Genomic DNA, 27,789 nt, shown 5'->3' with positions numbered 1-27,789 from the left:
GTGTTGATGAAGTGCTCCTCAATACGCTTTTTGTGGCAGCGCTTTGCTACCTTGATGCCTCTCCTCAGTTTAGCCCAGGCTGTTCGATATGCCTCTTGATCACCTGACCGGAAAGCAGCATCACGGGCCCTCAGCAGTCTAATCACAGCTGCATTCATCCATGGTTTGTGGTTAGGAAGTATGCATATTTTCCTCTCAGTGGTGACACTGTCCATGCTGAAACTGATGTAATCCAGCACAGATGAGGCATAGGTGTTTAGGGCTGTGTGGTTATTTTGTGTGGCAGTTATTTTGAACAAGTCCCAGTCAGTCACATCAAAGCAGTCTTGCAGCCTGGCCATAGCTCCTTCAGGCCAAATCTTGATGGTGCAAACTGTGGGCTTAATCCTTGCAATGAGAGGTTTGTAGATGGGGGTTACAAACAAACTGATGTGGTCAGACCGACCAAGATGGGGGGAGGGAGATGCTTTATAGCTCTTTGTTATGTTACAGTACACGTGGTCCAAAGTATTATTGCCTCTGGTGGTGATGGGATGATGGGAAATCAATAACCTGATGAAATTTGGGGAGCACATCCTTAAGATTAGCGTAATTAAAGTCTCCTGCTATTATAAACACGCCATCTGGATGGACATTCTGTAGCTCGTGTGTGGTCTCATGAAACTTAGCTAGCGCCAGTTTAGCATTTGTTTTGGTGTAATATAAACAGCAGTGAGAAATACCACAGTAAACTCTCTTGGTAAATAGAACAGCCTGCATTTAAGCATTATAAACCAAGTCCGGTGAGCAAAACTTCTCAACAGTGCCAGTGTATGCACACCAAGTGTTACTCACATATATACACACACCGCCCCCTTTTCCTTTGCCGGAGTCAGCCGTTCTATTCGCTCAAAACACAGTTCGGCCTGCAAGCTCGATAGCCGTGTCTGGGATGTTATGATTCATCCAGGTTTCCGTGATAATGGAAGCACAACTGCTCAATTTATTAGAGTAGATCCTCAGCTTCAGCTCATCGATCTTGTTGACGATAGACCGGGAATTCGCAACAAACAGGCTGGGTAAAGTTGGTTTGTCCGGGAAGCTCCTTAGCCTAGAATGTATGCCGGCTCGCTTGCCTCGCTTTTTCTTCCTGTCTCTCCGCTGCCTGCGTCGCTTGATGTCTGGGCTTATGATCCAAGCAGGTACCGATGTGCAGAGTAGCTCCTTCTGGATATTAGAAGGAGGGGGTGGGATGAAACTCGCTGTTCTAATATCCAGTATCTTTTGTCGGTCATATGTTATGTGAGTAGATTCCAGTCGAAAAGAAAAAATTATATCATATAAAAAGACAGGTAAAAACACAAATAACACTATACAGTGGCGCCTAGTGAGAGAACTCCGAGCCGCTGCTTCCGTGCGTGCCACCATCTTAATTTGATGAACTATTCTGAAGCAGAATATGATGCCCTCCCTTCAGAAACTGGGCCGAATGGCAGTTTTCCAACATGATAACAACCCCAAACACACTGCCAAGATGACAACTGCCTTGCTGATGAAGCTGAAGGTGATGGAGTAGCCAAGTATGTCTCCAGACCTGAACCCTATGGAGCACATGTGGGGTATTCACCATGTGTCTAACATCTAACAGCTCCGTGATGTCATTATAGAAGAGTGGAAGAGGATGCCAGCAACAATCTGTGCAGCTCTGGTGAATTCCATGCCCAGGAGGATTAAGGCAGTGCTAGATAACAATGATGCCCCTGCAAAATATTGACACTTTGGACACAGTTTTAACATGTTCACTTAGGGTGTACTCATTTCTGTTGCCAGTTATATAATGGCTATATCCTGAGTTATATTTAGAGGACAGTAAACTTGCACTGCTATACAAGCTGCACATTGACTACTCTAAAATATATCCAAGTTTCATTTGCGTAGTATTGTCCCTTGAGAAGATATACTAAAATTGTTGCTGAAATGTGAGGGGTGTACTCACTTTTGTGAGATACTGTACATACACAAAGTGTATGTCAAAAAACCCTTCACAGCATTCTCATTCTCTGTGCTTTAAATTTTTTTTTTCTTGCTTTTTCCGAAAAAAATCATCCAATCTGTGACTCAAAAACCACAATATGATCCGTTGAACCACTATATAATTTATATTATATAGTTGGTCCGTGAGAATATTTTCAAAATGTAACCAGTCCGTGGTGCAAAAAAGGTTGGAGACCCCTGATTTAGCCAAAGCAACTTACAAATGAGGACAACAGAAGCAATCAAAACCAACAAGAGAAATAATATTTAAGTGCTGTGACAAGTCTAAGTTTGCCTAACGCAGTATATATTATGTAGCAATGTAGGGGTTGGGACATGGCTGTAATGGAGATAATGAAATATCTGAAGATTGTTATGAAAACGAATGTTTTTAAAATAAAAATATGACATGAAAACCTGTGTATGAAAACATGAACACAATTCGAACACTTTTAGATTATGATTATGATGCAGCAATGTTATTAAAAAAGTAGCATCTAAAAAGGAATAGCTGCCTGAGGTGAAGCTGAAGAGTGACATTATGCCAATAAACTGAAGCCTGTTCTATGACACATCCTAGGGGTGGGCGATATGATCAAAATCTTCCATCACGATGTGACTAATTTTATATCAAGATAACGATATACGTCACGATATAGTATTTTTTTTCTTTTAAAAAGGTTTTTATGATATTAAAAGAGCAGTGAGAGATTTTCTAGCAATATGCTATGATTAATATGAATGGCAGACAGAACGAATATTGGACAGCTTCCCCTTTAAGACCGAAGTCCAATATACTGTTACATATGCATTTTCTCTTTTAGCTGTTTCCTCTCTCTTAAGACCTAAATCGCTGTCTTTATGAGGATACTTGCCAAGACGGGGATTCTGAAGCATATAAGTGCGTTTATGTAATCGTTCAAAGTCAATAAAGCGGCAAAAAATAAAAATAATAAATGCACGGTCCTCTCATATAGAAACAGAGCATATAGCTCTGTTGTTTGTGTTTCAACGGCTTAAAATCGGTTGTTTTAAAACTGCAGTGCTTAAAAACGCGTGCCCATGCTACAGATGTAGTCCCTCGTTTAGGAACGAGCTCCTCGTTTTGTTCTGGTCGTTCTCCACTTGGTTCTGTCTCCCCGGCGTAACCTGATGTGCACCTCTCCAAAATTCTAACAGCACATCAATTCTACGCGGAACGCAAGCGCTGTGATTGGTCTGCTAGAACCCCTCCCTCCGTATGTAGTTTTGTGTGCGTTTATATACACTTTAGTATATTTTAATGTTACACCTTCTTATTTAAAATAAAACAAAGCAAAGAACAAGTGTCTTATTTATTATACTACATACCTGTAGCTTTATAAATGACTAGTTGTCCATGACAAACTATGTTGATCTGCCGTGGTACAAGTCCTTGTGCAGACTGAAAGAATGCCATCTTCTGTTCCATTGTGGTCTCCTTTTTGTAGTTTTAAATAATTATTTAATGATTTGATATTTATTTGTCGCCGTCACAGCTATGCTTCTCTGATGAGCCGCTTCTTCTTCGGCTTTTGTTGTGGTACTGCAGGTTACACAAGCAACATGCCTGTGGACACTGCAGACTAGCGGTCTGCATGTGTACTGCACGTCGACGTGGACAACAACGCAGAAGTATAAATGAAAACTGACACATACGGCGTTGGTCCGACGCAGAAGTATAAATCAGCCTTTAGATAAAACTTGTATCTGCACAAAAAAAATGCCAGTGAACTTTCAGTTACGCACTATAGTGAGAGTGAGTGAGAGAGAGAGAGAGAGAGAGAGAGTGAGAGACCTCCACCGTGATGCGCTTTCATGCAGAAAGATAGAATTTATTTTAGATTTCACATTCTATATTTTCACACTCATTGGGGTAATCGTGGCCTAATGATTAGAGAGTCTAACTCATAACCCAAAGGTTGCAAGTTCGAGTCTCCGGTCCAGAAGGAATTGTAGGTGGGGGGAGTGAATGTACAGCGCTCTCTTCCACCTTCAATACCATGACTGAGGTGCCCAAGAGCAAGGCACCGAACCCCCAACTGCTCCCCGGGCGCCGCAACATAAATGACTGCCCACTGCTCCGGGGGTGTGTTCACGGTGTGTATGTGTTCACTGCTGTGTGTGTGCACTTAGGATGGGTTAAATGTAGAGCACAAATTCCGAGTATGGGTAACCATACTTGGCCACATGTCACGTCACTTTCACAATAAAGTTCTAATTATAATGATATGTTTATGAAATACCAGTGAACTTTAAGTTACGTGCTATAGCGAGAGAGAGAGAGTGACAGAGAGCTCCCGCCGTGATGCGCTTTCATAACAGCGCGCTGATATTCTATAAAGTTCTCATTATAAATGTTATGTTTATGGCAGATTTGTGCTGATATTTTTATCTACATCAAGTGATTCCAGAAATCGCCCGCCCGTCTCAAATAACTTAGTCAATATTAGGCATTGCATTTGAGCATGAAACTAAACACTGATAATATGCAGCGCATTCAGCATGTTAATAAATGTTAATATCCCAACACATCCTATATTAGATTAAGCAGATATGCATGTAGCTAACCCAGCCATCACTATATGACTTCGAAGCCATGCTTCTCTTCTTTCGTCTATATTTTGGACTGCATTGCCGTTGCAAGCCAAACAATCAGAGCTCGGGGTGCCGCCCAAAAAGTTCTGCTATAACCAATCAGAACTGTTTTTTTTTTTCCAAGAGCATCGTTTTCAGGATTGATCATCACTGTCATGGCCGAGTACTCGATCGCTGTTGCACATCCCTAATTTGTAATGAAAAGTGCATCAGATGATGTATAAATCAATATAATCGGATTTCTATGCATTCAAATGCATATTAATAAATTAATCAGTGTATAACATCATTTGCAGTGCATGATCATACATGAATTTAAAAGTTTGTGACATTTGTAAGCATTTCAATTTACATTAAATAATGTTCTGTTAATCATTATTTAATGTTCAATAACAGCCTTGCAAAATCGCTAGCCCGACGTCCTGGGGCTAGTGTGTTTTCCAGTCACTGCCCTGCCCGATGGGCTATCTTAAATACAGGGCTCCCACGGGTCCTTAGAGCAGGGGTTAAAGCAAAAAAAAAATCTGTTGACTGAATTTTTCCTCGGCCAAACCCCGATCCACACAAAGCCATACCTGTCACACACCCAGTTTAAGAGCCGTGTTTTTCTTGTAATTAGGAGCGCTTGATTTACAGGGGCATTTTCTTTTTACTTTTGTAAATGCATTTTTCTAATTTTATTAAATGTATGCAGTGTTTCCTCTAGGATTTTTTCCAGTTGTGGTGGCAGGACTATTTCCCATGGACCACGCCCCCTTCCCACCCAAGAATCACCTGCACTCAGAATCAAATTTATTTTAACTAAAAAAGTCTTTGAATAATTTAGTAAATAATAAAATAAGAACAAATAAATGAATGACAATCAATAGCACAAACAAAAATAACAACAAGATACAAATTAAATTATCAGTACTTAAATTTTTTCAGTTAGGTCTAACTATAATCTATTCAACTGTAAAATAACACTGGATAGTCTTCACTGTATAATGAAAGACAGCAGCAGGTTTATTTAGGCTGCTGTCTCTTTAAGACCTCATGCATGGATCTAGTGTGTTACACATGGCTCTATGCTTTCTTTTCTTTTTAGGAGCTTTGTCCTCTTAATTTAATTAGGAGCAGCTTCTGATAAACAATCAAAAATTCTGATAAAAAAATTAGCCTTCCTAATTCGAGGTGACATTTGACTCCTTAAAGTGACTTACAGGGCATTTTCTTTTTTGCAATGGCATCATTTTCATCTGTGTCAAATTTTAAAAATTATGTTTATAAGCTATTTAAAATTTCTACTTAAAAAAAAATATTAATAAGAAGTAGAATAAGACAAATAAGTTACCAATTATATGAAATTAGTATTAATAAGAAATTAATTTGTACTACAGAGGTGGCACAGAACACAAAAGTGGCTTGTAGGTACATTTTCAGACGTTTAATGAGGCTCAGAGGTGGCATGAGTGCAATTAAATTCATGTGGAGATTAATGTTTTAAATATACAATTTTGAATACAGAACTATTAAATGATTTAAATAACTGAAATTATACAGTAACCCCTGTGTTTGCTTTTAGAGATGAGCAGCGGCTCAGCTGTTACTTTATTTGGAACCATTTTCGTTGATGATGTAGAGCAAAATCATGCAGTAATTGTTTATTGATCTGTTGTATTAAATCAATATCACATTTGCAAACTCCCTTAATAATTATTAAAAGCTGTCACTCTCCTTATCTGTGCACAGAAAATCAGAGCGCGCGAGTGAGTTCTCAAAACTCAAAAGCAGGTGCAAATGTGATACATTCCGTCGGAACCTGCGGGAATGAGTAGAATGATTATTAATAGCTGCAATCCCGCGCCGAAATTCAAGTTCTGCTCTGTTCTCTGATAATAACCCGACTGTGAATGATGCGAGCGGCGTTACTGTTGTCAGTGAGAAGCTGCAGCCGTGGCGGGGATGATTTTTGGTGTGCCGGCAGAACAACAACAATGCGCTACATGTTTCTTTTCCCCTCATTTATCCCTAATAACTAAATGGAGTGAACGCGCAGCAGTTTTTCAGTGAGCGGGAGCACAAAACCCGGAGTGGATGCACAGCGGAGTGAATACAGAGCGCTTAGAGCGGAGAGAGGAACGTGCTTTCATTCCACTCCAGGCTTTGATCACATCTCCCTCAGCAGGCTGAATACACCTTGACTTTCCTTAATTTAAGACCTATTGAAACTAAAAATAAGACATTTATTACACTATTTGAGAAATGTAAGCCTATTTACGGCCTTAAAATAATGAAAAGTGCATTTAAGACATTAAAAGACAGGCAGGAACTCTGCAAATGACGGAAATCCATCGTAGACTCGCTGCAATTAACGGAAATCCGTCGTAGCGACGGAGAACTTTAATCCCTGTTAGAGGGGTCATCGAATGTCCATTTTCCACAAGTTGATATGATTCTTTAGGGTCTTAGTGAAAAGTCTATAACATACTTTGGTTAAAATTTCTTAATGGTGTAAAAAAACACTTTTTTTACCATGTCAAAATCAGCTCTGTTTTTAGCAAGCCATTCTAGTCCATGTTGCTTTAAATGCTAATGATCTCTGCTGACCCCGGCCCTCACTTCCACGGGGTGACGAGCAGTACTGTTTACTTTAGCCGCGAAACTGGCTAACTAACACATACAAGGAAAGGCGAATTGCAAAGATTCATAAAAAACTGTAAATAGTACAATAAAACTCTTTTCTTAATATTCATTGATATTTGAGTATTGAAAATGTTTTTGATTGACATTTAGAGTCTTTTTTTTCTTTTTTATTTGGACTAGTTAAATTAATTTTCAGGCTACCAAAATCTGAAGAGTACCTGCCCGAAGGACTACCAGGGATTTTGAAATTTTGCGAGCCCTGAATAAGTTCAGTAAACATTTACAATTGTCTTCCAAAACTCATTCAAAGACATACTGCAATCTTATATCTCAAACCACTTCAGGACATGATTCGAGACACAAAGACGCAACTCGGCCAAGTGCAAATGGATTTAGTTTAAGCCACATGCTGTATACAAATTATACAACTGGCCAACTTTTGGATAAAATGTATTTAAGGAAAACTAACACGAAAGCAAAAACAGTAAAACTGAAAATAATATTATGAAATTACCTCTGGTCTCCCAGCACAGCCCGCGCTCCAAAATACCTCTTCAACTCTGTCTCTGGATTCAGATTCCTTTATGACCCAAAAGAAAGAAATCATTTGAGATTAAATATTTGGGCAACACTTCAGATTAGGAAACACATTCATTTACATTTACTAGTAATTTAGAAGATGCTTATATCCAAAGCGACTTACAAATGAGGAAAATAAAAGCAACCAAACCAGCAAAAGAGCAATAATATGTAAGTGCTATGACAAGTCTCGGTTAGTCTAATGCAGTGCATGTGGCAAGCTTTTTTGTTTGTTTGTTTTTATAATAAATAAAAAGAAAACAAGTAGACAAAATAGAAAAAGAATAGAGAACACTAGTGTTAAAGGGTCAAATGTAGATGGAAGAGATGTGTTTTTAGCCATTTCTTGAAGATGGCTGAAGACTCAGCTGCTCAGATTGAGTTGGGCAGGTCATTGCACTCCGAGGGATCAGTTAAGGTAAAAGTCTGTGAAAGTGATTTTGTGCCTCTTTGGGATGGCATTAGAATGCGCTGTTCACTTGCAAAACACGAGCTTCTGGAGGGCAAGTAAGTCTGAAGTAGTGAATTCAGGTAAAGTGGTGCAGAGCCAGTGGTTGTTTTGTAGGCACAAACATCAAATATCATGAATTATATGCGAGCAGTTATTGTTATCCAGTGCAAATTGATGAACGTGAACGAGGTGTGACATGCACATTTTTCGGCTCATTAAAGACTGATCTTGCAGACTGATCTGATCTTGAATAATTCTCGGGGGGGGTGGGGGTTATTCCGACTGTCATATGTGTGTAAGTGAAAGCATTTATAAAAAAAAAATAATAATAATAACAACTTTATATTGCTCATTCACGGAATCGGATCTTTGGATTAATATTCACCCATTTCTCCCAAAATACATAAAAGTAAATCACCGTTGAACTAGGAGAAGAATAAAGTGAACTTTATAGTTACCTATACAATTGTTTATGTAAATAAAACACATCGTCAGATTTTAATTGAAATGATTATTATTGCCACTTTCCTTAGACACCAATGTACGCAACAAACTCACAAACATCAGTGAGTATTAGGGCTGCCCCCTAATAGTCGACCAAAATTTGTTTTAGTCACTTAGTCGCAGAAAAAAAAATAATAAATCCATATTGGCGAAGTCGTGCAGATCGTTAACGGCTGGTCCATGGTAATACAGTACATCGGGCAGGACATCCAAATGCTCACCTATCATTCATCCACCACAAATATAGCTTATCTGAAATATGTAAGTAGCAACTTCACATGGCCGCTCAATCTAATGTTAACCTAGAGAAATGCGCTTTTGTAAAATAATGAAAGCAAACACGATGCAATTTCTGCTGTCTCGGTCTCTGCGAACTTGAGCACGAAACTCAGAGTATATCTTTGCCTTACAGACATTAAAAATATATCTATAGAGAGTGAAATGTCTACTTTTAAATGAACCAATTCAAATGGAAAACAAATATTCTTAGATTATGTAATCCGTATGAAACATGCATACAACAGGTGCATCACTACTGCAGAGATGACGAGTCAGCGTCGCCGATTCATCTCTTAACTCTCTGGGGTCGGCTGTCTCGCTGGCGAGACGAGCTTATTTTTTTTCTTATCAGTGCGAAAGACACTCCATCTTTTTTGGTCATACAGATAAGTGTTATACATCAATCGAAACTGTTAAGGTGTCTACTTTTATTTGTGTACATTCACAATAACACAACTTTGTGCTTTTGGAAAAATAAGAAAACAAACAGGGTGCGCTCTCTATCTTCTCCGTCTCCGCGAACTGCTTTTAGAAACGAGTCACTAAAATGAACTGTAACTCAGCAAATACTCAGCACACAGACATAGGAGTTATATCTATAGAAAGATTGAAGTGTCTACTTTTAAATGAAGCACGTCCTATCGAAAACAAACATTCTGTGATGAAGTAATTCGTATGAAACCAACCGATGTTCAGTCTTTCCCGTCTGACTCATTATCTCTAATGCGATCCCGCCCCCTCGCGGCTCGCACCATTCATATGTAAATATCCACGTGGGACGTGCGCACGTGCAAACGCCCAACACAAACAAAGAGCGAGGAGATCCTCATCGCGGCTACTGTTCGTTTCTGGAAGACGCGCTGAGTAAAGGCAGGATTTCCCTCGAAAGAAGAACACTATTTCATCCAGTAGAGGAGATCAATCTGATGAGTAAGTAATGTTTCTTTTTTGCATTAGTTAACGTTTTATTGTGACATAAACTTGAACACATTTACTAGTTGGGTTGTTCCCAAACGACAACATGATGAATGCTACGCATCTAAGAATGTTTAGACCATGTTTATTATTAATAATCTGTTCACAAATAGATTTTAATAGCGTGCTAAACAATAATAATTAGTTTCTCAGATATGAAATATCCTTTTTTATAGTACAAAGTACATCCTTTTATTGTACAAAGCATGCTTGAGTCTGTGGCTACAGAATCATATCATAGGCTACTATAAACTCATACATACTAGACTATATGACTACAAAATCATAGTTGGGTTTTCCCAAACTATAATTCCTGACTACAATGTTTGAAATCGTGTAAAACATTTTGAATATGATAGGCAATTCATTGTATTTAAATTTCTTATGGCGTGATGATGTTTTCATGCTCTATATAAAACAAGAGTAATAAGAGTAATATGATTGTACACTGTAACATGATGAACGCTATGAGTCTAAGTATGCTTAGTACATGTTTATTATTAATAGCTTACTCTGTTCAGAAATATATTTTAATAACGTGCTAAACAATAATTAGTTTCTCAGATTTAAGATTTTTTTTTTTTTTTTTATGATAGTAAAAAGAATGTGTGAGTCTATGGCTACAAAACATATACAGTGGGGCAAAAAGTATTTAGTCAGCCACCAATTGTGCAAGTTCTCCCACTTAAAAAGATGAGAGAGGCCTGTAATTTTCATCATAGGTATACCTCAACTATGAGAGACAAAATGAGAAAAAAAATTGGTAAATTCCTCGGTAAAATAAGTATTTGGTCACCTACAAACAAGCAAGATTTCTGGCTCTCACAGACCTGTAACAACTTCTTTAAGAGGCTCCTCTGTCCTCCACTCGTTACCTGTATTAATGGCATCTGTTTGAACTTGTTATCAGTATAAAAGACACCTGTCCACAACCTCAAACAGTCCAACTCCAAACTCCACCATGGCCAAGACCAAAGAGCTGTCAAAGGACACCAGAAACAAAATTGTAGACCTGCACCAGGCTGGGAAGACTGAATCTGCAATAGGTAAGCAGCTTGGTGTGAAGAAATCAACTGTGGGAGCAATTATTAGAAAATGGAAGACATACAAGACCACTGATAATGTCCCTCGATCTGGGGCTCCACGCAAGATCTCACCCCGTGGGGTCAAAAAGATCACAAGAACTGTGAGCAAAAATCCCAGAACCACACGGGGGGACCTAGTGAATGACCTGCAGAGAGCTGGGACCAAAGTAACAAAGGCTACCATCAGTAACACACTGCGCCGCCAGGGACTCAAATCCTGCAGTGCCAGACGTGTCCCCCTGCTTAAGCCAGTACATGTCCGGGCCCATCTGAAGTTTGCTAGAGAGCATTTGGATGATCCAGAAGAGGATTGGGAGAATGTAATATGGTCAGATGAAACCAAAATAGAACTTTTTTGGTAAAAACTCAAAGAATGCTGAGTTGCATCCAAAGAACACCATACCTACTGTGAAGCATGGGGGTGGAAACATCATGCTTTGGGGCTGTTTTTCTGCAAAGGGACCAGGACGACTGATCCGTGTAAACGAAAGAATGAATGGGGCCATGTATCGTGAGATTTTGAGTGAAAACCTACAGGCCTCTCTCATCTTTTTAAGTGGGAGAACTTGCACAATTGGTGGCTGACTAAATACTTTTTTGCCCCACTGTATATGTTCCTGATATTAACATGCTCACAAGTGTTTTTGTTGTTTGTATTTTATTGAATCAGATATGGTGCACCACAGATGAATCCTGATGTCTCTTCAAACTGTACCAACATCAGATGTTCAACTACACTGATATTCTATGTTAAAACAAGCTCCTTTTCTACTGATTTTTTTCTTCTTGAATCCATGGAAAGAAGTAGAAACACTTAAATAACACACGCAAATATCAGGTATGATTTCCTTGTTTCACTTGTTGAACAGAATCTGTTGCAGGAATGACTCAAAAGTCTGTCATCTCAGTGGTTAGATCAGTGTGCACAGTAATGTGTCTTTGACCTTCATTACGTATGTTTTGATTATACTGCGTTGTAAATAAAATACAAATAATTAAAAAAAAACTTTTTTTCAATCTCCTCACATTCTCTCTTACCTGCCTCAGAGTCACAGTCACACTGATGGGCCATTGTTTATTACAGAATATTTGTTTTCTGTGAATGAGTAAGCAGAATGATTTTCACAATTTTGAAGTAAATATTCTAGCCTACAAGACTGATTACTCAAAAGTCTTATTCAGAACTATTTAGTGTGGGTTTTAAGGCCTTATTTCAGCTACATTTGTTTTCCCAAAACTTACTAACCACGCATAATTTTTTTTTCTAAAAAATGCAAACATGTACATCCATCTTGGTCACATATTATTGTAGCACAGTTTGTATTGAATACAAAAAAAAGTTACATATTGGTTGATAGTATGTTTTAAGTAGCTGAAATAAGCACAAATATCAGGGCATGTCAAAACATCTCAAGGGCCCCAAAATGACCTTTTGAAAGCACGTTTGCTTATTTTTGTTATGATATGAATTTTTAAGATACCGCAATACCAGTGTATGTCGCTTAAACAATGCTTGGACCATCACCTCATGTTGCAGCATGATAATGCACGGCCCCATGTTGCAAGGATCTGTACACAATTCCTGGAAGCTGAAAACATCCCAGTTCTTGCAAGGCCAGCATACTCACCGGGCATGTCACCCATTGAGCATGTTTGGGATGCTCTGGATCGGCGTATATGACAGCGTGTTCCAGTTCCTGCCAATATCCAGCAACTTCGCACAGCCATTGAAGAGGAGTGGACCAACATTCCACAGGCCACAATCAATAACCTGATCAACTATGCGAAGGAGATGTGTTGCACTGCGTGAGGCAAATGGTGGTCACACCAGATACTGACTGGTTTTCAGACCCCCCCGGACACCCCCAATACAGTAAAACTGCACATTTTAGAGTGGCCTTTTATAGTGGCTAGCCTAAGGCACACCTGTGCAATAATCATGCTGTCTAATCAGTATCTTGATATGCCACACCTGTGAGGTGGATGGATTATCTCAGCAAAGGAGAAGTGCTCACTAACACAGATTTAGACAGATTTGTGAACAATATTTGAGAGAAATAGGCCTTGTGTACATAGAAAAAGTCTTAGATCTTTGAGTTCAGCTCATGAAAAACGGGAGCAAAAACAAAAAAGCGTTTATAATTTTGTTCAGTGTATGATCAAAGTGAAAATGAATCTGCATTGTTAATTCACAAAAATCTAACCTTTCATTGGATAAGAATTTAAAATGGGGGGGAAATATCATTATGAAATAAATGTTTTTCACTAATACACATTGGCCACAATTAACGGCACCCTTTTATTCAATACTTTTTGAAACCTCCATTTGCCAGTTTAACAGCTCCAAATTTTCTCCTATAATGCCTTATGAGGTTAGAGAACACCAGACAAGAGATCAGAGACCATTCCTTCATCCAGAATCACTCCAGACCCTTTAGATTCCCAGCTCCATGTTGGTGCTTCTTCTCTTCAGTTCACCCCACTGATTTTCTATAGGGTTCAGGTCAGAGGACTGGAATGGCCATAGCAGAAGCTTGGTTTTGAACTCAGTGATCCATTTTTGTGTTGTTTTTGAGGTTTGTTTTTACAAACCCGATTCCAAAAAAGTTGGGACACTGTACAAATTGTGAATAAAAAAGGAATGCAATAATTTACAAATCTCATAAACTTATATTTTATTCACAATAGAATATAGGTAACGTATCAAATGTTGAAAGTGAGACATTTTGAAATGTCATGCCAAATATTGGCTCATTTTGGATTTCATGAGAGCTACACATTCCAAAAAAGTTGGGACAGGTAGCAATAAGAGGCCAGAAAAGTTAAATGTACATATAAGGAACAGCTGGAGGACCAATTTGCAATTGGCAACATGATTGGGTATACAAAGAGCCTATCAGAGTGGCAGTGTTTCTCAGAAGTCAAGATGGGAAGAGGATCTCCGATTCCCCCAATGCTGCCGCGAAAAATAGTGCAGCAATATCAGAAAGGAGTTTATCAGAGAAAAATTGCAAAGAGTTTGAAGTTATCATCATCTACAGTGCATAATATCATCCAAAGATTCAGAGAATCTGGAACAATCTCTGTGCGTAAGGGTCAAGGCCGGAAAACCATACTGGATGCCCGTGATCTTCAGGCCCTTAGACGGCACTGCATCACATACAGGAATGCTACTGTAATGGAAATCACAACATGGGCTCAGGAATACTTCCAGAAAACATTGTCGGTGAACACAATCCACCGTGCCATTCGCCGTTGCCGGCTAAAACTCTATAGGTCAAAAAAGAAGCCATATCTTAACATGATCCAGAAGCGCAGGCGTTTTCTCTGGGCCAAGGCTCATTTAAAATGGACTGTGGCAAAGTGGAAAACTGTTCAGTGGTCAGACGAATCAAAATTTGAAGTTCTTTTTGGAAAACTGGGACGCCATGTCATCCGGACTAAAGAGGCCAAGGACAACCCAAGTTGTTATCAGCGCTCAGTTCAGAAGCCTGCATCTCTGATGGTATGGGTTTGCATGAGTGCGTGAGGCATGGGCAGCTTACACATCTGGAAAGGCACCATCAATACTGAAAGGTATATCCAAGTTCTAGAACAACATATGCTCCCATCCAGACGTCGTCTCTTTCAGGGAAGACCTTGCATTTTCCAACATGACAATGCCAGACCACATACTGCATCAATTACAACATCATGGCTGCGTAGGAGGAGGATCCGGGTACTGAAATGTAGGGATGCAACGATTATAGATTTTATTGGTACGATTATAGTCTGAGGAATAATCACGGTTTCACGGTTATTACGATTAGTATGCATTTATTCATTTCACAACATAAAATCACAAACACTCTTTAGATATTAAAGTGTTATTTATTGCTGCCTTTTGAAACAAAAATAACACCGTAACCAATAATACAACACAAAATAATACTACTAAAGAAAAAGAAAGTCCATCTCTCCTATTGGAATTAAAAAAGGTGACCTCTGCTCTGTAAACATGCATATCAGTATTTCCCTTTTGAAAATAACAAATGTATTTGGTGTTTTCATTTCATTCTTTCTACATTTCTTTTGGACCTGAGGTACAGAACTTGGAAAGATGGTGAAAAATAAATTGACTTATGAATAATACTTTAACAGGGATGATAAAATCACAATATTAATTAAGTATTATTAATATGACTAATATTAACTTTATCCCACAGAGGACACTGTTACTAATGAGGGGAATAAACTAAACTATTATTGTAATCAACTGTCATCCATACTTATTCATTTTAATAATCTTTATTCATCTGATTTTACATATGGCCTGAAAAAAATCATGTCTATTATTTTGGTTTGTAAGCTCGAGATCGAGCTGCCCACACAAACATTTAGGAAGACAGAAACGTGTTGTCAACGCTGCCCAGCGACTTTCATTAATAAAATAGCTTAGATACTGGATCGCTACATTATATTAATCAGCAAAGAGGGGGTAAAACGATTGTTTAAATAACTAAACATTTACATTTACATTTACATTTAGTCATTTAGCAGACGCTTTTATCCAAAGCGACTTACAATTGGGGAATACATCGAGCGATTAATCTTGAAGAGGCAATCAGACATACGAAGTGCTTGCAACACCAAGTCTCAGACATTGTTCAAATAAATACAAACTACCAAAGGAAGGAATAAGTAAAGATAATTTTTTTTTTTTTTTTTTTTTTTTAAGTTTAGGATGAAGTCAAGTGCTGTCGAAAGAGATGAGTTTTCAGTTGTTGCTTGAAGATTGACAGGGATCCAGCATTCCGGATAGAGGTGGGAAGATCGTTCCACCAGCCAGGAATGGTGAATGAGAATGATCTAGAGAGTGATTTTGCGCCTCTCTGTGATGGTATCACGAGGCGCCGCTCACTAGCAGATCTCAGATTTCTGGAGGGATGTAGTTTGTTAATAGAGAGTGCAAGTAAACGGGTGCTGAGCCAGTGGTTGTTCTATATGCAAGCATCAGTGTCTTGAACTTGATGCGAGCCGTGATTGGTAGCCAGTGCAGGGAGATAAAGAGAGGTGTAACATGGGCTCTTTTGGGCTCGTTGAAGACCAGTCGTGCCGCTGCATTCTGAATCATTTGTAGAGGTTTGACTGTATTAGACGGAAGTCCAGCCAGAAGAGCATTGCAATAGTCCAGCCTAGAAATGACAAGGGCCTGGACAAGAAGTTGTGCAGCATGCTCTGTCAGAAAGGGCCTGATCTTTCTGATGTTATATAGTGCAAACCTGCAAGATCGAGCAGTTTTGTAATGTGGTCTTTGAAGGTCAGCTGATCATCAAAGATTACACCAAGATTTCTGACCGAAGTTGATGGGGTTATTGTTGATGAACCTAACTGGATCGTGAAGTCATGCTGTAGAGTCGGAGTGGCAGGGAGGACAAGAAGCTCAGTCTTTGCCAGGTTGAGCTGCAGGTGATGTTCTTTCATCCATGCCGAGATGTCCGCCAGGCAACCTGAGATCCTTGCAGTTACCGTTGGATCATCTGGTTGAAAAGAGAGGTAGAGCTGTGTGTCATCAGCGTAGCAATGGTATGAGAATCCATGTGCCTGTATGATGGGACCCAGTGATGTAGTGTATGTGGAGAAGAGGAGGGTCAAGAACTGATCCCTGAGGAACCCCAGTGACCAGTGTATGTGCTTTGGATACCTCACCTCCCAGGCCACCCTGAAAGACCTACCAGTGAGATAGGATTCAAACCAGCGAAGTGGAATGCCAGAGATGCCCAGTGATGAGAGGGTGGACAGGAGTATCTGATGATTGACAGTGTCAAAAGCGGCAGATAGGTCCAGCAGAATGAGGACTGATGATTTGGAATGGGCTTTTGCAATTCGCAGGGCTTCAGTGACCGAGAGAAGCGCAGTCTCAGTTGAATGGCCCCTCCTGAAACCTGACTGTTTAGCATCCAGTTTGTCGTTCTGTGAAAGAAACAGTGAGACTTGGTTGAAGACAACTCGCTCAAGTGTTTTCGCTATGAACGGAAGGAGAGAGACAGGTCTGTAGTTTTCTATAAGAGAAGTGTTTAATGTAGGTTTTTTGAGCAGTGGGGTTACCCGAGCCTGCTTGAACGCAATGGGGAAGTTACCTGTGAGTAGGGATGTGTTGATGATGTGTGTGAGTGCAGGTAAGAGTGTGGGTGAGATTGCTTGGAGAAGGTGTGAGGGGATTGGGTCAAGAGGACATGTTGTAGGATGGTTGGAGAGGAGAAGCTTGGATACTTCAGCTTCAGTGAGTGGACAGAAAGAAAAGATGGGAGTTTTAGCAGTGGATGTGGTAGGGTGAGGGTCCTGTGTGCGTGGAGGTGAAAACTGACCACTGATTGATCTAGTTTTGTCTGTAAAGAAAGTGGCAAAGTCATCAGCTGTAATAGAGGTGGAGGGAGGAGGTGGAGGGGGACAGAGGAGGGAATTAAATGTTCTGAAGAGATTACGCATGTCTGGAGCGCTGTCGATCTTGTTGCGGAAATGTGAGGATTTGGCAGTGTGGACTTTAGCAGAGAAGGATGTGAGCATAGACTGGTACCTACTGAGGTCCGACAGATCGTTTGATTTGCGCCATTTTCTCTCTGCCGCTTGAGTGTAGTCCGATGTTCACGAAGAACCTCGGATAACCAGGGGTTGGAAGGAGCAGCCCGTGCGGGCCTAGAGGAGAGGACAAATGTCGTCTAGACAAGAGGTTAAGGTAGAGCATAAAGTCTCAGTAGCTGCGTTTACATCCAGAGATGAGAAATGGGTGGGTGAAGGAAGAGAGGAGGATACCACAGAGGAAAGATGGGAAGGAGAAAGGGAGCGCAGGTTTCGTCTAAAAGTAACTGGTAGGGGGGTTGGTGGCACAGGAGAAGCAAAGTGTAATGTAAATGTAATGAAGAAATGGTCCGAAGTATGTAGCGGTTGTACCAGAATGTTATCTGCAGTACAATTGCGTGTGTAAATTAAGTCAAGTTGGTTGCCTGATTTGTGCGTGCTAGTAGTGGTAAGGCGTTTGAGATCAAACGAAGCTAGGAGTGCATGGAAGTCTGTAGCATAAGGCTTGTCTAGGTGAATGTTGAAATCACCAAAGACTAGGAGTGGAGTGCCATCCTCCACGAAGAGGACAGCAGCCCGTCCAGCTCCTCTAGGAAGGTGGCTAGAATTTGGCTAGGGGGACGGTAAATGACCACGATCTGGAGTTTTATCGGAGCTGATACAGTAATGGCATGAGATTCAAATGAGTTGTAATTGCATAGGGAAGAGCGGGTTGAGTATTTCCAATTGTTAGAAATGAGCAGACCAGTGCCTCCACCCGGCCAACTTGCCGGGGTGTGAGAGAAAGAGAGATTAGTAGAGAGAGCAGCTGGGGTTGCTGAGTCTTCTGGACTAATCCAGGTCTCAGTCAAGCCCAAGATGCTGAGCGTGATTTTAAAGAAAAAGAGAAATGAAGTCAGCTTTGTTGACAGCTGACTGACAATTCCAGAGACCCACAGAGAAGGAAAGAGGTGTAGTGAAGGAGGTAGAGATAAGGCGCAGGTTAGCAGGATTACGTTGCCGTCTGCGTGGGACGTTAGGCGTGGTTGAGAGAGAACCGGAATAGTTTGGAAACACATGATAGAGGTGGCAGGAAAGAGGATGGAAACGGAGAGTGTGTAAGGGAAGGGGAAAAAGAAAAGATACTTAAGTGTGTCGCTCGGAGTCGTTGCTCGTTAAAGTCGCGCAGGAAAAGTCGATGGTCTTTACCCTCGTCTGTCTTCACACGAGGAGGCTGAACGCTCGCTGATGCTTCCGCCAGCGCCGGACCTCTGATAAATACAGCCTAACACACTACCGTGAAAACAGCTGTGGCCGGCTTCTGATTGGCCCAGCCAATAGCCTTGTGCAAATAACTCAAGACGAAACTAACACTTCGCTAGCAAGGAGCACTGAAAATGATCCAGGTTCCTTCTTAGCCGAGGTGCAAATTATTATAATTAACAGAAAGTGCAATCAAACAACGAAACCTCAACGAAAATGCAGAATAGAAATAGAAGGGAAACGAAAGTATTCCTTCCCAACAGCAGGTAAATAATTTAAACAACAGATCTATGACTAAGTATCGCAACACTTACGAGCTGCTGTCCGTCTCTTCTGGTGAATATTCGGCTTCTCCCGACTTGTAATAGCGAACAGGCAGTTTAAATACTTTTACAGTCGCTGTGGCCGGCTTCTGATTGGCCCAGCCAATAGCCTTGTGCAAATAACTCAAGACGAAACTAACACTTCGCTAGCAAGGAGCACTGAAAATGATCCAGGTTCCTTCTTAGCCGAGGTGCAAATTATTATAATTAACAGAAAGTGCAATCAAACAACGAAACCTCAACGAAAATGCAGAATAGAAATAGAAGGGAAACGAAAGTATTCCTTCCCAACAGCAGGTAAATAATTTAAACAACAGATCTATGACTAAGTATCGCAACACTTACGAGCTGCTGTCCGTCTCTTCTGGTGAATATTCGGCATCCCTAAACTCAAATCTCCATTGTTTGTAGTGACGCAGATGCAGGTAGGCTAATTCACACGCTCTCGCGCTCTCTCTCACCGCACTATTTAATCTCTGAAGCGGGCAGAATGTTAGAGCTAACGAACTTCGCGTCAGGTGGTCCTTGCCTTCAGGACGTGCATTAAAATCATTAATTGCACAGCGAGAACAGGTTGGCTAGCCGTGCATTATCCCTTATGTATTCGCTCTTTAACAGAAATTTTTACGGCAATATTTAAATGAAGCCCTGGTCATTCTTGATGTACCCAAAATGGTCCCACACTATCGACTTCAGCCATTTCTCTGGTGGAAATAAAGGATCGCTGTTTGGTTCCTCTATCATAGTTAATATAGTAGCCTCCGTGTCTCTGATAAACACGGCATTTTAAGCTGGTGCACCGCTAGAGTAGCTTTGTTTTCATTTTGCTCATGTTTCAACAGTTCCATTCCGTGCAACAGAAACACTCGGTGTAGCGGAGCCATTACGATTAATTAACCGTGACATTTTAAAGCGCGGTTAATCGGGAAACCGGTTAAAAATCGCTGCATCCCTACTGAAATGGCCAGCCTGCAGTCCAGATCTTTCACCCATAGAAAACATTTGGTGCATCATAAAGAGGAAGATGCGACAAAGACGACCTAAGACAGTTGAGCAACTAGAAGCCTGTATTAGACAAGAATGGGACAACATTCCTATTCCTAAACTTGAGCAACTTGTCTCCTCAGTCCCCAGACATTTGCAGACTGTTATAAAAAGAAGAGGGGATGCCACACAGTGGTAAACATGGCCTTGTCCCAACTTTTTTGAGATGTGTTGATGCCATGAAATTTAAAATCAACTTATTTTTCCCTTAAAACGATACATTTTCTCAGTTTAAACATTTGATGTGTCATCTATGTTGTATTCTGAATAAAATATTGAAATTTGAAACTTCCACATCATTGCATTCTGTTTTTATTCACAATTTGTACAGTGTCCCAACTTTTTTGGAATCGGGTTTGTAGATTGACGATCCAAACATGGCCCATTATAAGATTTCTAACAGAGTCAGTCACATTGATTTTTTTATCTGTTGGCATTTCATAGAATCCATGATGCCATGTGTCTAAACAAGATGTCCAGGACCTTCAGCAGAAATATAAGCCCACAACATCAAAAATACAGCAGCATATTTCATTGTACACATGGGGTACTTTTTATCCCCGTGTTCACCAAACCCATCTTGAGTGTTTGTTGCTAAAAAGCTCATTTTTTAGTTTCATCTGACCATAGAAGCCAGTCCCATTTGAAGTTCCAGACGTGTCTGATAACTGAATATGCTGGAGTTTGTTTTTGGATGAGCTAGGAGAATTTCTTGAAACCCTCCCAAACAACATGTGGTGATGTCGATGCTGTTTGACAATATTTTTTTTCCTAAGGTTTTCTGACCCTGACACAACTATTTTCTGCAATTCTCCAGCTATGGTCCTTGGAGAGTCTTTAGCCACTCAAATTCTCCTCCTCATCGTGCATTAGGATGATATAGACACACGTCCCCTTCCAGGCAGTTTCGTAACATTTTATGTTGATTGGAAATTCTTGATTATTGCTCTGATGGTGGAAATGGGAATTTTCACTGCTCTAGCTCTTTTCTTAAAGCCACTTCACTAATTTGTGACGCTCAATTATCTTTTGCTGCACATCAGAAATACATTCTTTGGTTTTTCTCATTGTGATGGATGATTAAGGGAATTTGGGCTTTGTTTTCCCTCCTATTTATATTTCTGTGAAACAAGAAGCCATGGCTGGATAATTTCATGTTCATAATCACCCTGGAGTGCTCAAAATTGTGAATATGAATGGGAATATACTTCAGGAGATATTTTACTCATAAGAATTCCTAGGGGTGCCAATAATTGTGTCCAACGTGTGTTTGAGAAAAACATTTATTTTATAATGATATTTCCCCCCATTTTAAATTCTTATTATCCAATGAAAGGTTCGATTTTTGTGATTTTTTTAAAAGATCAAGAGGATTAACAATGCACATACATTTTCACAGCCTTCTTTGATCATATTTACCAAGGGTGCCAATATTTTTGGCCATGATTGTATTTTTTATATATAAGCTTATGTTTGTAAAATAGCAAAGTTTAAAAATAAATAATTTTTTTATATCTCACACTTAGCATCAGTCGGTCAAACATTATAATATGATAATTCAGCATTCAATTTTAGCATTATATGATGATAGAACTTTAGTAATTAGAATAACCATGTATGAATGCATATTTGTCATGTTGACTGAACTTAGGACTGGTGGTGGTGCTTAAGAAATTGTTTGTCATTTAGTGTTTTTATAAAAAAAGGGGAGAAAAAAAAAATAATACTGATAAGGTAACAAAGCTACAACGAATTCTACTACTAATAACAATATAAAACACACTAAGGATTAATGAGCTGCTGGGTTCATGAATATTAATCACATAGCCTGCTTTCGCTCTAATTGATTTGCCGAAATCAAAACGGGGACGATAATAGGTGAGGGCTGGCCACTGAGATTTTCGTTTGCGCATTAGTTCTAAGCTGAGGTGGTGCATTAAAAGGGTGTGGTGCATTAAGATCAGTATGCGGTGCATTAAAAACTTGTGGTATATGTTGGGTACAGATTTGATTTATTTATATTTATATATTTTAAGTATATTTAGTGTTATGATCTTCATTAAACTGTTACCGTCCTTACACAAAACATCATCCTATCAACACCATCTTATTACTGCTCAAATGTTTCTATGATTTTATTAATAATAATAATAATAATAATAAATAATTAGAATCAGTGTGTCAGATTTGTAAGAGTTGAATGAGGTCTGATCTGGAGTGTTGTGGTTTCCCGAAGTACTGCAAGGAGGTGAAAAATACTCTAGGGAGATGTAGTCTGCTAGCAAATTTTTCCAGTGCGTTATGTGAATAGTGTTTCGGGATTTCCAGTTCAAGAAGATAGTTTACTTGGCGATGGCTGAAGCTACGAGGAGTATCCTGTTGTTTGTTATTTCCTGATTGAGAGTTGATAGATCACCCAGTAGACAGAGTAAGGGGGATAATGGGATGCGGCAGCCCAGGAGGCAGGATAGGGATTCAGTGACATCTTTCCAAAAGTGTTTAATGGCTGGGCAGTGCCATGTGGCGTGGATGTACAGTGGGTACGGAAAGTGTTCAGACCCCCTTAAATTTTTCACTCTTTGTTATATTGCAGCCATTTGCTAAAATCATTTAAGTTAATTTTTTTTCCTCAATGTACACACAATACCCCATATTGACAGAAAAACACAGAATTGTTGACATTTTTGCAGATTTATTAAAAAAGAAAAACTGAAATCACATATATAGATCTTCTATACCGAGTAAGTAATGATTTGTATTGGCATTCGATAATGTGTTGTTGTGACAAAGTTGAACGCATTTACTAGTTGAACTTATCCCAAACTATAACTCCAGAATAAAATGTGTGAAATCGAGTGCAACATTTTGAAATATGATATAGGGCTGCAACAACGAATCGATTAAATCGATAAAAATCGATCACTAAAAGCGTTGGCAACGAATTTCATAATCGATTCGTTGTGTCGCGCGACGCCGGAGACGCTTGATTATTAAAAAAAAAAAAAAAAACTTTAGTTGAGCGGAGCGGAGTGAACACACTCGGTCTCTCTCAAGACGGATGCTAGCAGAGTTCCGCGCCTCATAAATAAAAAAAAAATAAAAAAACGAGCGGAGGTAGAGGAAAGATACATGGCGGAGGCAGAGAAATCCGTGCGACCCAAGTCATCCAAGGTGTGGGAGCAGGGGCGGCGTTTGCGTATGGCAGAGTATGCAGTTGCTATACCCCCAGTCAGGTGCTGTGAAAAATTATCCAAACTTGAGTCGCTTATAATTCGTTTTTATTATTTTAAATCAGAGAGTTTTAAAAATAGTAGCCATTGGATCATCAAGCTCTCAGCCAGACCTCGTAACTTCACCCCGCCTCCATTCAGATTGACGCGCCGCGCACAGCCTGGAGAAGATGAGATCTCTGCTTTTTCGCAATGCAAGGGTGAATAAATAATTGGTGTTTGAATAGTACAGCGTTTTCTTTACTCAAACACCATGTCAGTAAAGGATAATGTTTTTGTGTGTTTGAAGAGTGAAGAAGAATTAGTTATTTGCTGTCTATATACGTTTTAAATATCCTGTGCATTATGTGCATAAGCGCTTAATTTGAGATTTTGGCCAAGTGTATTAAACAACAAGAAAAAACTAAGCGCCCATATAGCTACAATCAAAGTTATATAACCTGTAAAAGTTGATGAAAGCATAATGCACTTGCTGCTTCAGATAACAGTTACAGCCGTTCTAATGACAGACAAAACACTCCATCTCCTCATTCTCTGGTCAAAAACATTATTAACTCCATTTGAGCTTGATTTTCATATAATGTTAAGTGCAAGTGTCTGATACAATACCAACGCTAACGAGGCAGTGTTGTTAAATTATTTAATTTTTTGCACCCCCCCCCAAAAAAAAGTCTATATATTTGGCAGATGTAAAGCATACATGTGTATGTTTTTTGTGTTAGTCCATTTTTATTTTATTTTATTATTATTATAACAGCTCAGGGATGTTCAAGGAGCAACATGTTTGTGCACTTTCTAAAGATTTTAGTTCTGTTTTTGAATAAAGGGTTGGAAATGAATGATTTTCTTTTTTATTATCCGATTCATCGATTAATCGAAAAATAATCGACAGATTAATCGATTATTAAAATAATCGTTAGTTGCAGCCCTAATATGATAGGCAACCTTTCATTGCATTTAAATGTTGCACGACGTGAGGATAGTTATATGTTCTATAAACAATGACAAAAGTAATGTCTAAGAAAGTTTAGACCAATCTTTACTGTGAAGTAGCCTACTCTGTTTGCAAATACCTGCTCAGACATGTTTATAATGAGCTTAATAATAATTTAGTTTCTCAGTTATAAAATGTTGTTTTTGTATTGTATGATAATACATGCAAAGCATGTGTGCATCTATGTTATAAAATCCAGTGGGCAATGTTGGTGATTGCTAATGTAATAATATAGTTGCTCCTGATAAGCCTATCAACATGCTCACTAATTTATTTATTAATTTTAGTGTGTTAAAATTAAATATTTTTAATATTAAAATATTTATTTATATTGAATAGTAAAAATATGTAGGCCTATATATTATAATAAATATAATGCACTGTTTTTGCTGTACTTTGGATCAAATAAATGCAGGCTGGGTGAGCTGAAGACACTTAAAAAAAAACATTACAAATCTTACTGTTTAAATAATTTGACTGGTAGTGTATGTATTGTCACCATGTTTGCTTTGTCTGTTCAATGTATTGCTCACGTCTGTTTTGTGTTTTCTCATGCAGTTTCTGCTGACTCCCGTTTTCCTGGGCTCCAGTTTCCTGCCACTGTTTTGGATATTTCACCCACGATGTCTTGACTCTTCTGTTGTTTATTTGTTCCTAATAAACTGTTTAACTGCACTCGCACGTGAATCAAGTTATTTTATGTGATAGTTATATGTATACACATTTCTTTTTTCCTCACATTCTTTCTTGTAGCAATTCCCTCTCAGTCACACACCTGACTCAATGGCTCATTATGGAGCTCATTATGCGGGCCTTTGTCTTCTCAGGTGTGAGTCACAGCATTATCCAGGATAGTTCACGCCCTCTCGCATAGACCCTTTCTACTCAAAAAGCGACTTAGAAAATTTAAATCAATATATTGTTTTCTCTGAATGAGTGAGTTAGATTATTTTCAGATCATTTTGAAGCAATAATTCTAGGCTACAAGATCCAGTTCTCAAAAGTCTTGTGAACAAATGAAAATTTTAGTTTTTTTTCCAACCACGCATAAACGTTGTTTTCTCAAAAACACAATCATGTACGTACATGCTGCTCACATATTATTGTAGTCCAGTTTGTGCTGAATACAGTGTTTTTAGACTTTAGCCATTAAAATGTTTATAAGCAACTGAAAAAAGCACAAATGTCAGGGCATGTCAAAACTTCTCCGGGGCCCCAAAACATTCTTAGACCACAGAGGGTTAACTAAATCTGCTACTGCGGAAGGAAGGTGAGGATTGATGGTTCTGGTGTTGATTTTAGATGAAACAGCTGATTTGAGTTGTAAATAATTCAAGAATTGATTGCTCCCGATACCGTACTCCTGGACTAAAGCCGGGCTCACACCGTGCGATTTTTTAAAAGTCCTTTAGGATTGTACTTGTCAGACTGTACGAACATGATGATTATGTCACACTATGGGATCTCAGTTGTCATTAATGTCAGACTGTACGACAGTCAAGACGAGTTAAAAACGGGTGCGCGCAAGAAAACTTGTCTGGAGTTTTACATTATCAACCCATACACGTCCAGTGACTGCGAACTGCATTGCACGCGGCACCGAAATGTTGGCTGTCATGAAAAGTATATGAACGGCGGCAATACCGGCATGTTTAAGAAGAATAGTGTATGTATTCATACACACGCACATGAAAACAGCGGCGCAATCAGTGTTTATATAAAAAAGAAACATATCAGATGAATTCCATGAGCGGAGGACGGGAGCGCCGGAGTTTATAGCTGATAGAATAATTCTCAAGCATTAATTCTGCTCATAGCTTGCCTTGAAAAACGGAGACAGTTTGATATTCGTCGCAGGGGTAGTCACACTGCAGGACTGTGCGCCAAATCTTCTGACACTGCCAGAATTTCGGAGGTGGTGAAATTTGATCGCAACAGCCATCAATCGGCTGTCGGTGAACATGTCAAACCAGCGATCAAAGACTACGGATTTTAGCCTAGGATCATAGGAATCTTTTAGGATTTTCAAAATTTGTCCCAGACGACCAAATCGTGGCCAAAATCGCACAGTGTGAGCCGGGCTTAAGTAGGAAAATGAAACCAGGCTGTTAGACTGAAAAATGTGATTAATGTGTGTGATGCCCTTTTCTGCCCATTTATGGATTTTTTCCAATTTATTGCATAATCTGAGATTGTAGAGTATGAATCAATGACTTTAGTTATTTCTTGCAGAGATGATTGAGGATTTTGCAAAAAGAGTAAAAATGTCATCAGCATATAAACTAATCTTATGTTGTGTTTGGGGTGTGTGGATTCCTCTGATGACTGGGTTCTGGCGGATGGCTGCTGCTAAGGGTTCAATGAAGATGGTGAATAAAGAAGGAGAGTTTGGGCATCTTTGCCTAGTCCCTCTGTGCAGTGTGAAGCTTTGTGATGTTAGTCCATTTGTGATGACTGTGGCCGAAGGTAGTGTGTATAAAATCTTGATCCAATTAATAAATGTCTCCCCAAAGCAAATTTTTTGTAATGTGGTGAATAAAAAAATTCCAGTTGACTCTGTCGAAAGCTTTTTCTGCATCTAAAGTGACTATAATGGTATTTTCCTGTTGTAGTGATGAATAATGGATTAAATCGTATAGTCTGCGTGTGTTGTTGGATGCCTGCCTACCTTTGATGAAACCGGTCTGGTCGGATTATGAATGGGATAATTTTTTCAATTCTATGTGCAAGAACTTTACTGATTATTTTGATGTCTCAATTGATGAGAGATATAGAACGATAGTTTGACGGTAGGGTTGGATCTTTATTAGGTTTGGGGATGAGTGAAATAGTGGCCGTGTTAATGTGTACTGGTAATCTTGAGTTTTCTTTTATTTCTGTTATTGCTCTGATGAATAATGGCGATCAAATAGACCAGAAGTGTTTATAGAACTCAGCAGGGAAGCCATCGGGTCCTGTTGCTTTATTGTTAGGCATTCGGCTCAGGGCGATATGAAGTTCTTTTTCTGTGATTGATCTGTCCAGTGCGCTGATTTGTTCTGTGTTAAGTTTTGGGAGTTAATAATTATTGAGAAATGAATTAATATGATGAATAAAGTTTAGCATAGAAGTTTCAGAATATTGTATTTATTTCTTGTGGTGAGTTGGTAGGCTTCCCTGTTGAGTCCTTAATAGTTGCAATTGTTACTTTTTCTCGGTTTCTTTTAATTTGATTGGGCAAATATTTCCATATAGAATGGATTTGTTCTATGAATTAGAAATTGAGCAGGAA

General features: G+C 39.3%; 1 protein-coding gene across 4 annotated transcripts in view; it reads right to left on the bottom strand.

Moving 5' to 3' along the window:
- Positions 1-27,789, bottom strand: part of tcf25 (transcription factor 25 (basic helix-loop-helix)) — a 205,089-nt gene that overhangs the window by 139,163 nt on the left and 38,137 nt on the right. For all 4 annotated transcript variants that reach the window (XR_009266917.1, XR_009266916.1, XM_058750834.1 and 1 more), the window contains exon 5: positions 7,769-7,834. Coding sequence is in view for 2 of the 4 variants with exons in the window: in XM_058750834.1 (XP_058606817.1) it covers positions 7,769-7,834 (66 nt within the window). In the remaining 2 variants the exon portion in view is untranslated. The remainder of the gene's footprint in view (positions 1-7,768; positions 7,835-27,789) is intronic.

Source organism: Onychostoma macrolepis, chromosome 18 (genome assembly GCF_012432095.1).
Source record: "Onychostoma macrolepis isolate SWU-2019 chromosome 18, ASM1243209v1, whole genome shotgun sequence".
NCBI lineage: Eukaryota > Metazoa > Chordata > Actinopteri > Cypriniformes > Cyprinidae > Onychostoma > Onychostoma macrolepis.
Note: the sequence above shows the minus strand (reverse complement) of the source record. Positions and strands in the feature narration are given on the sequence as shown.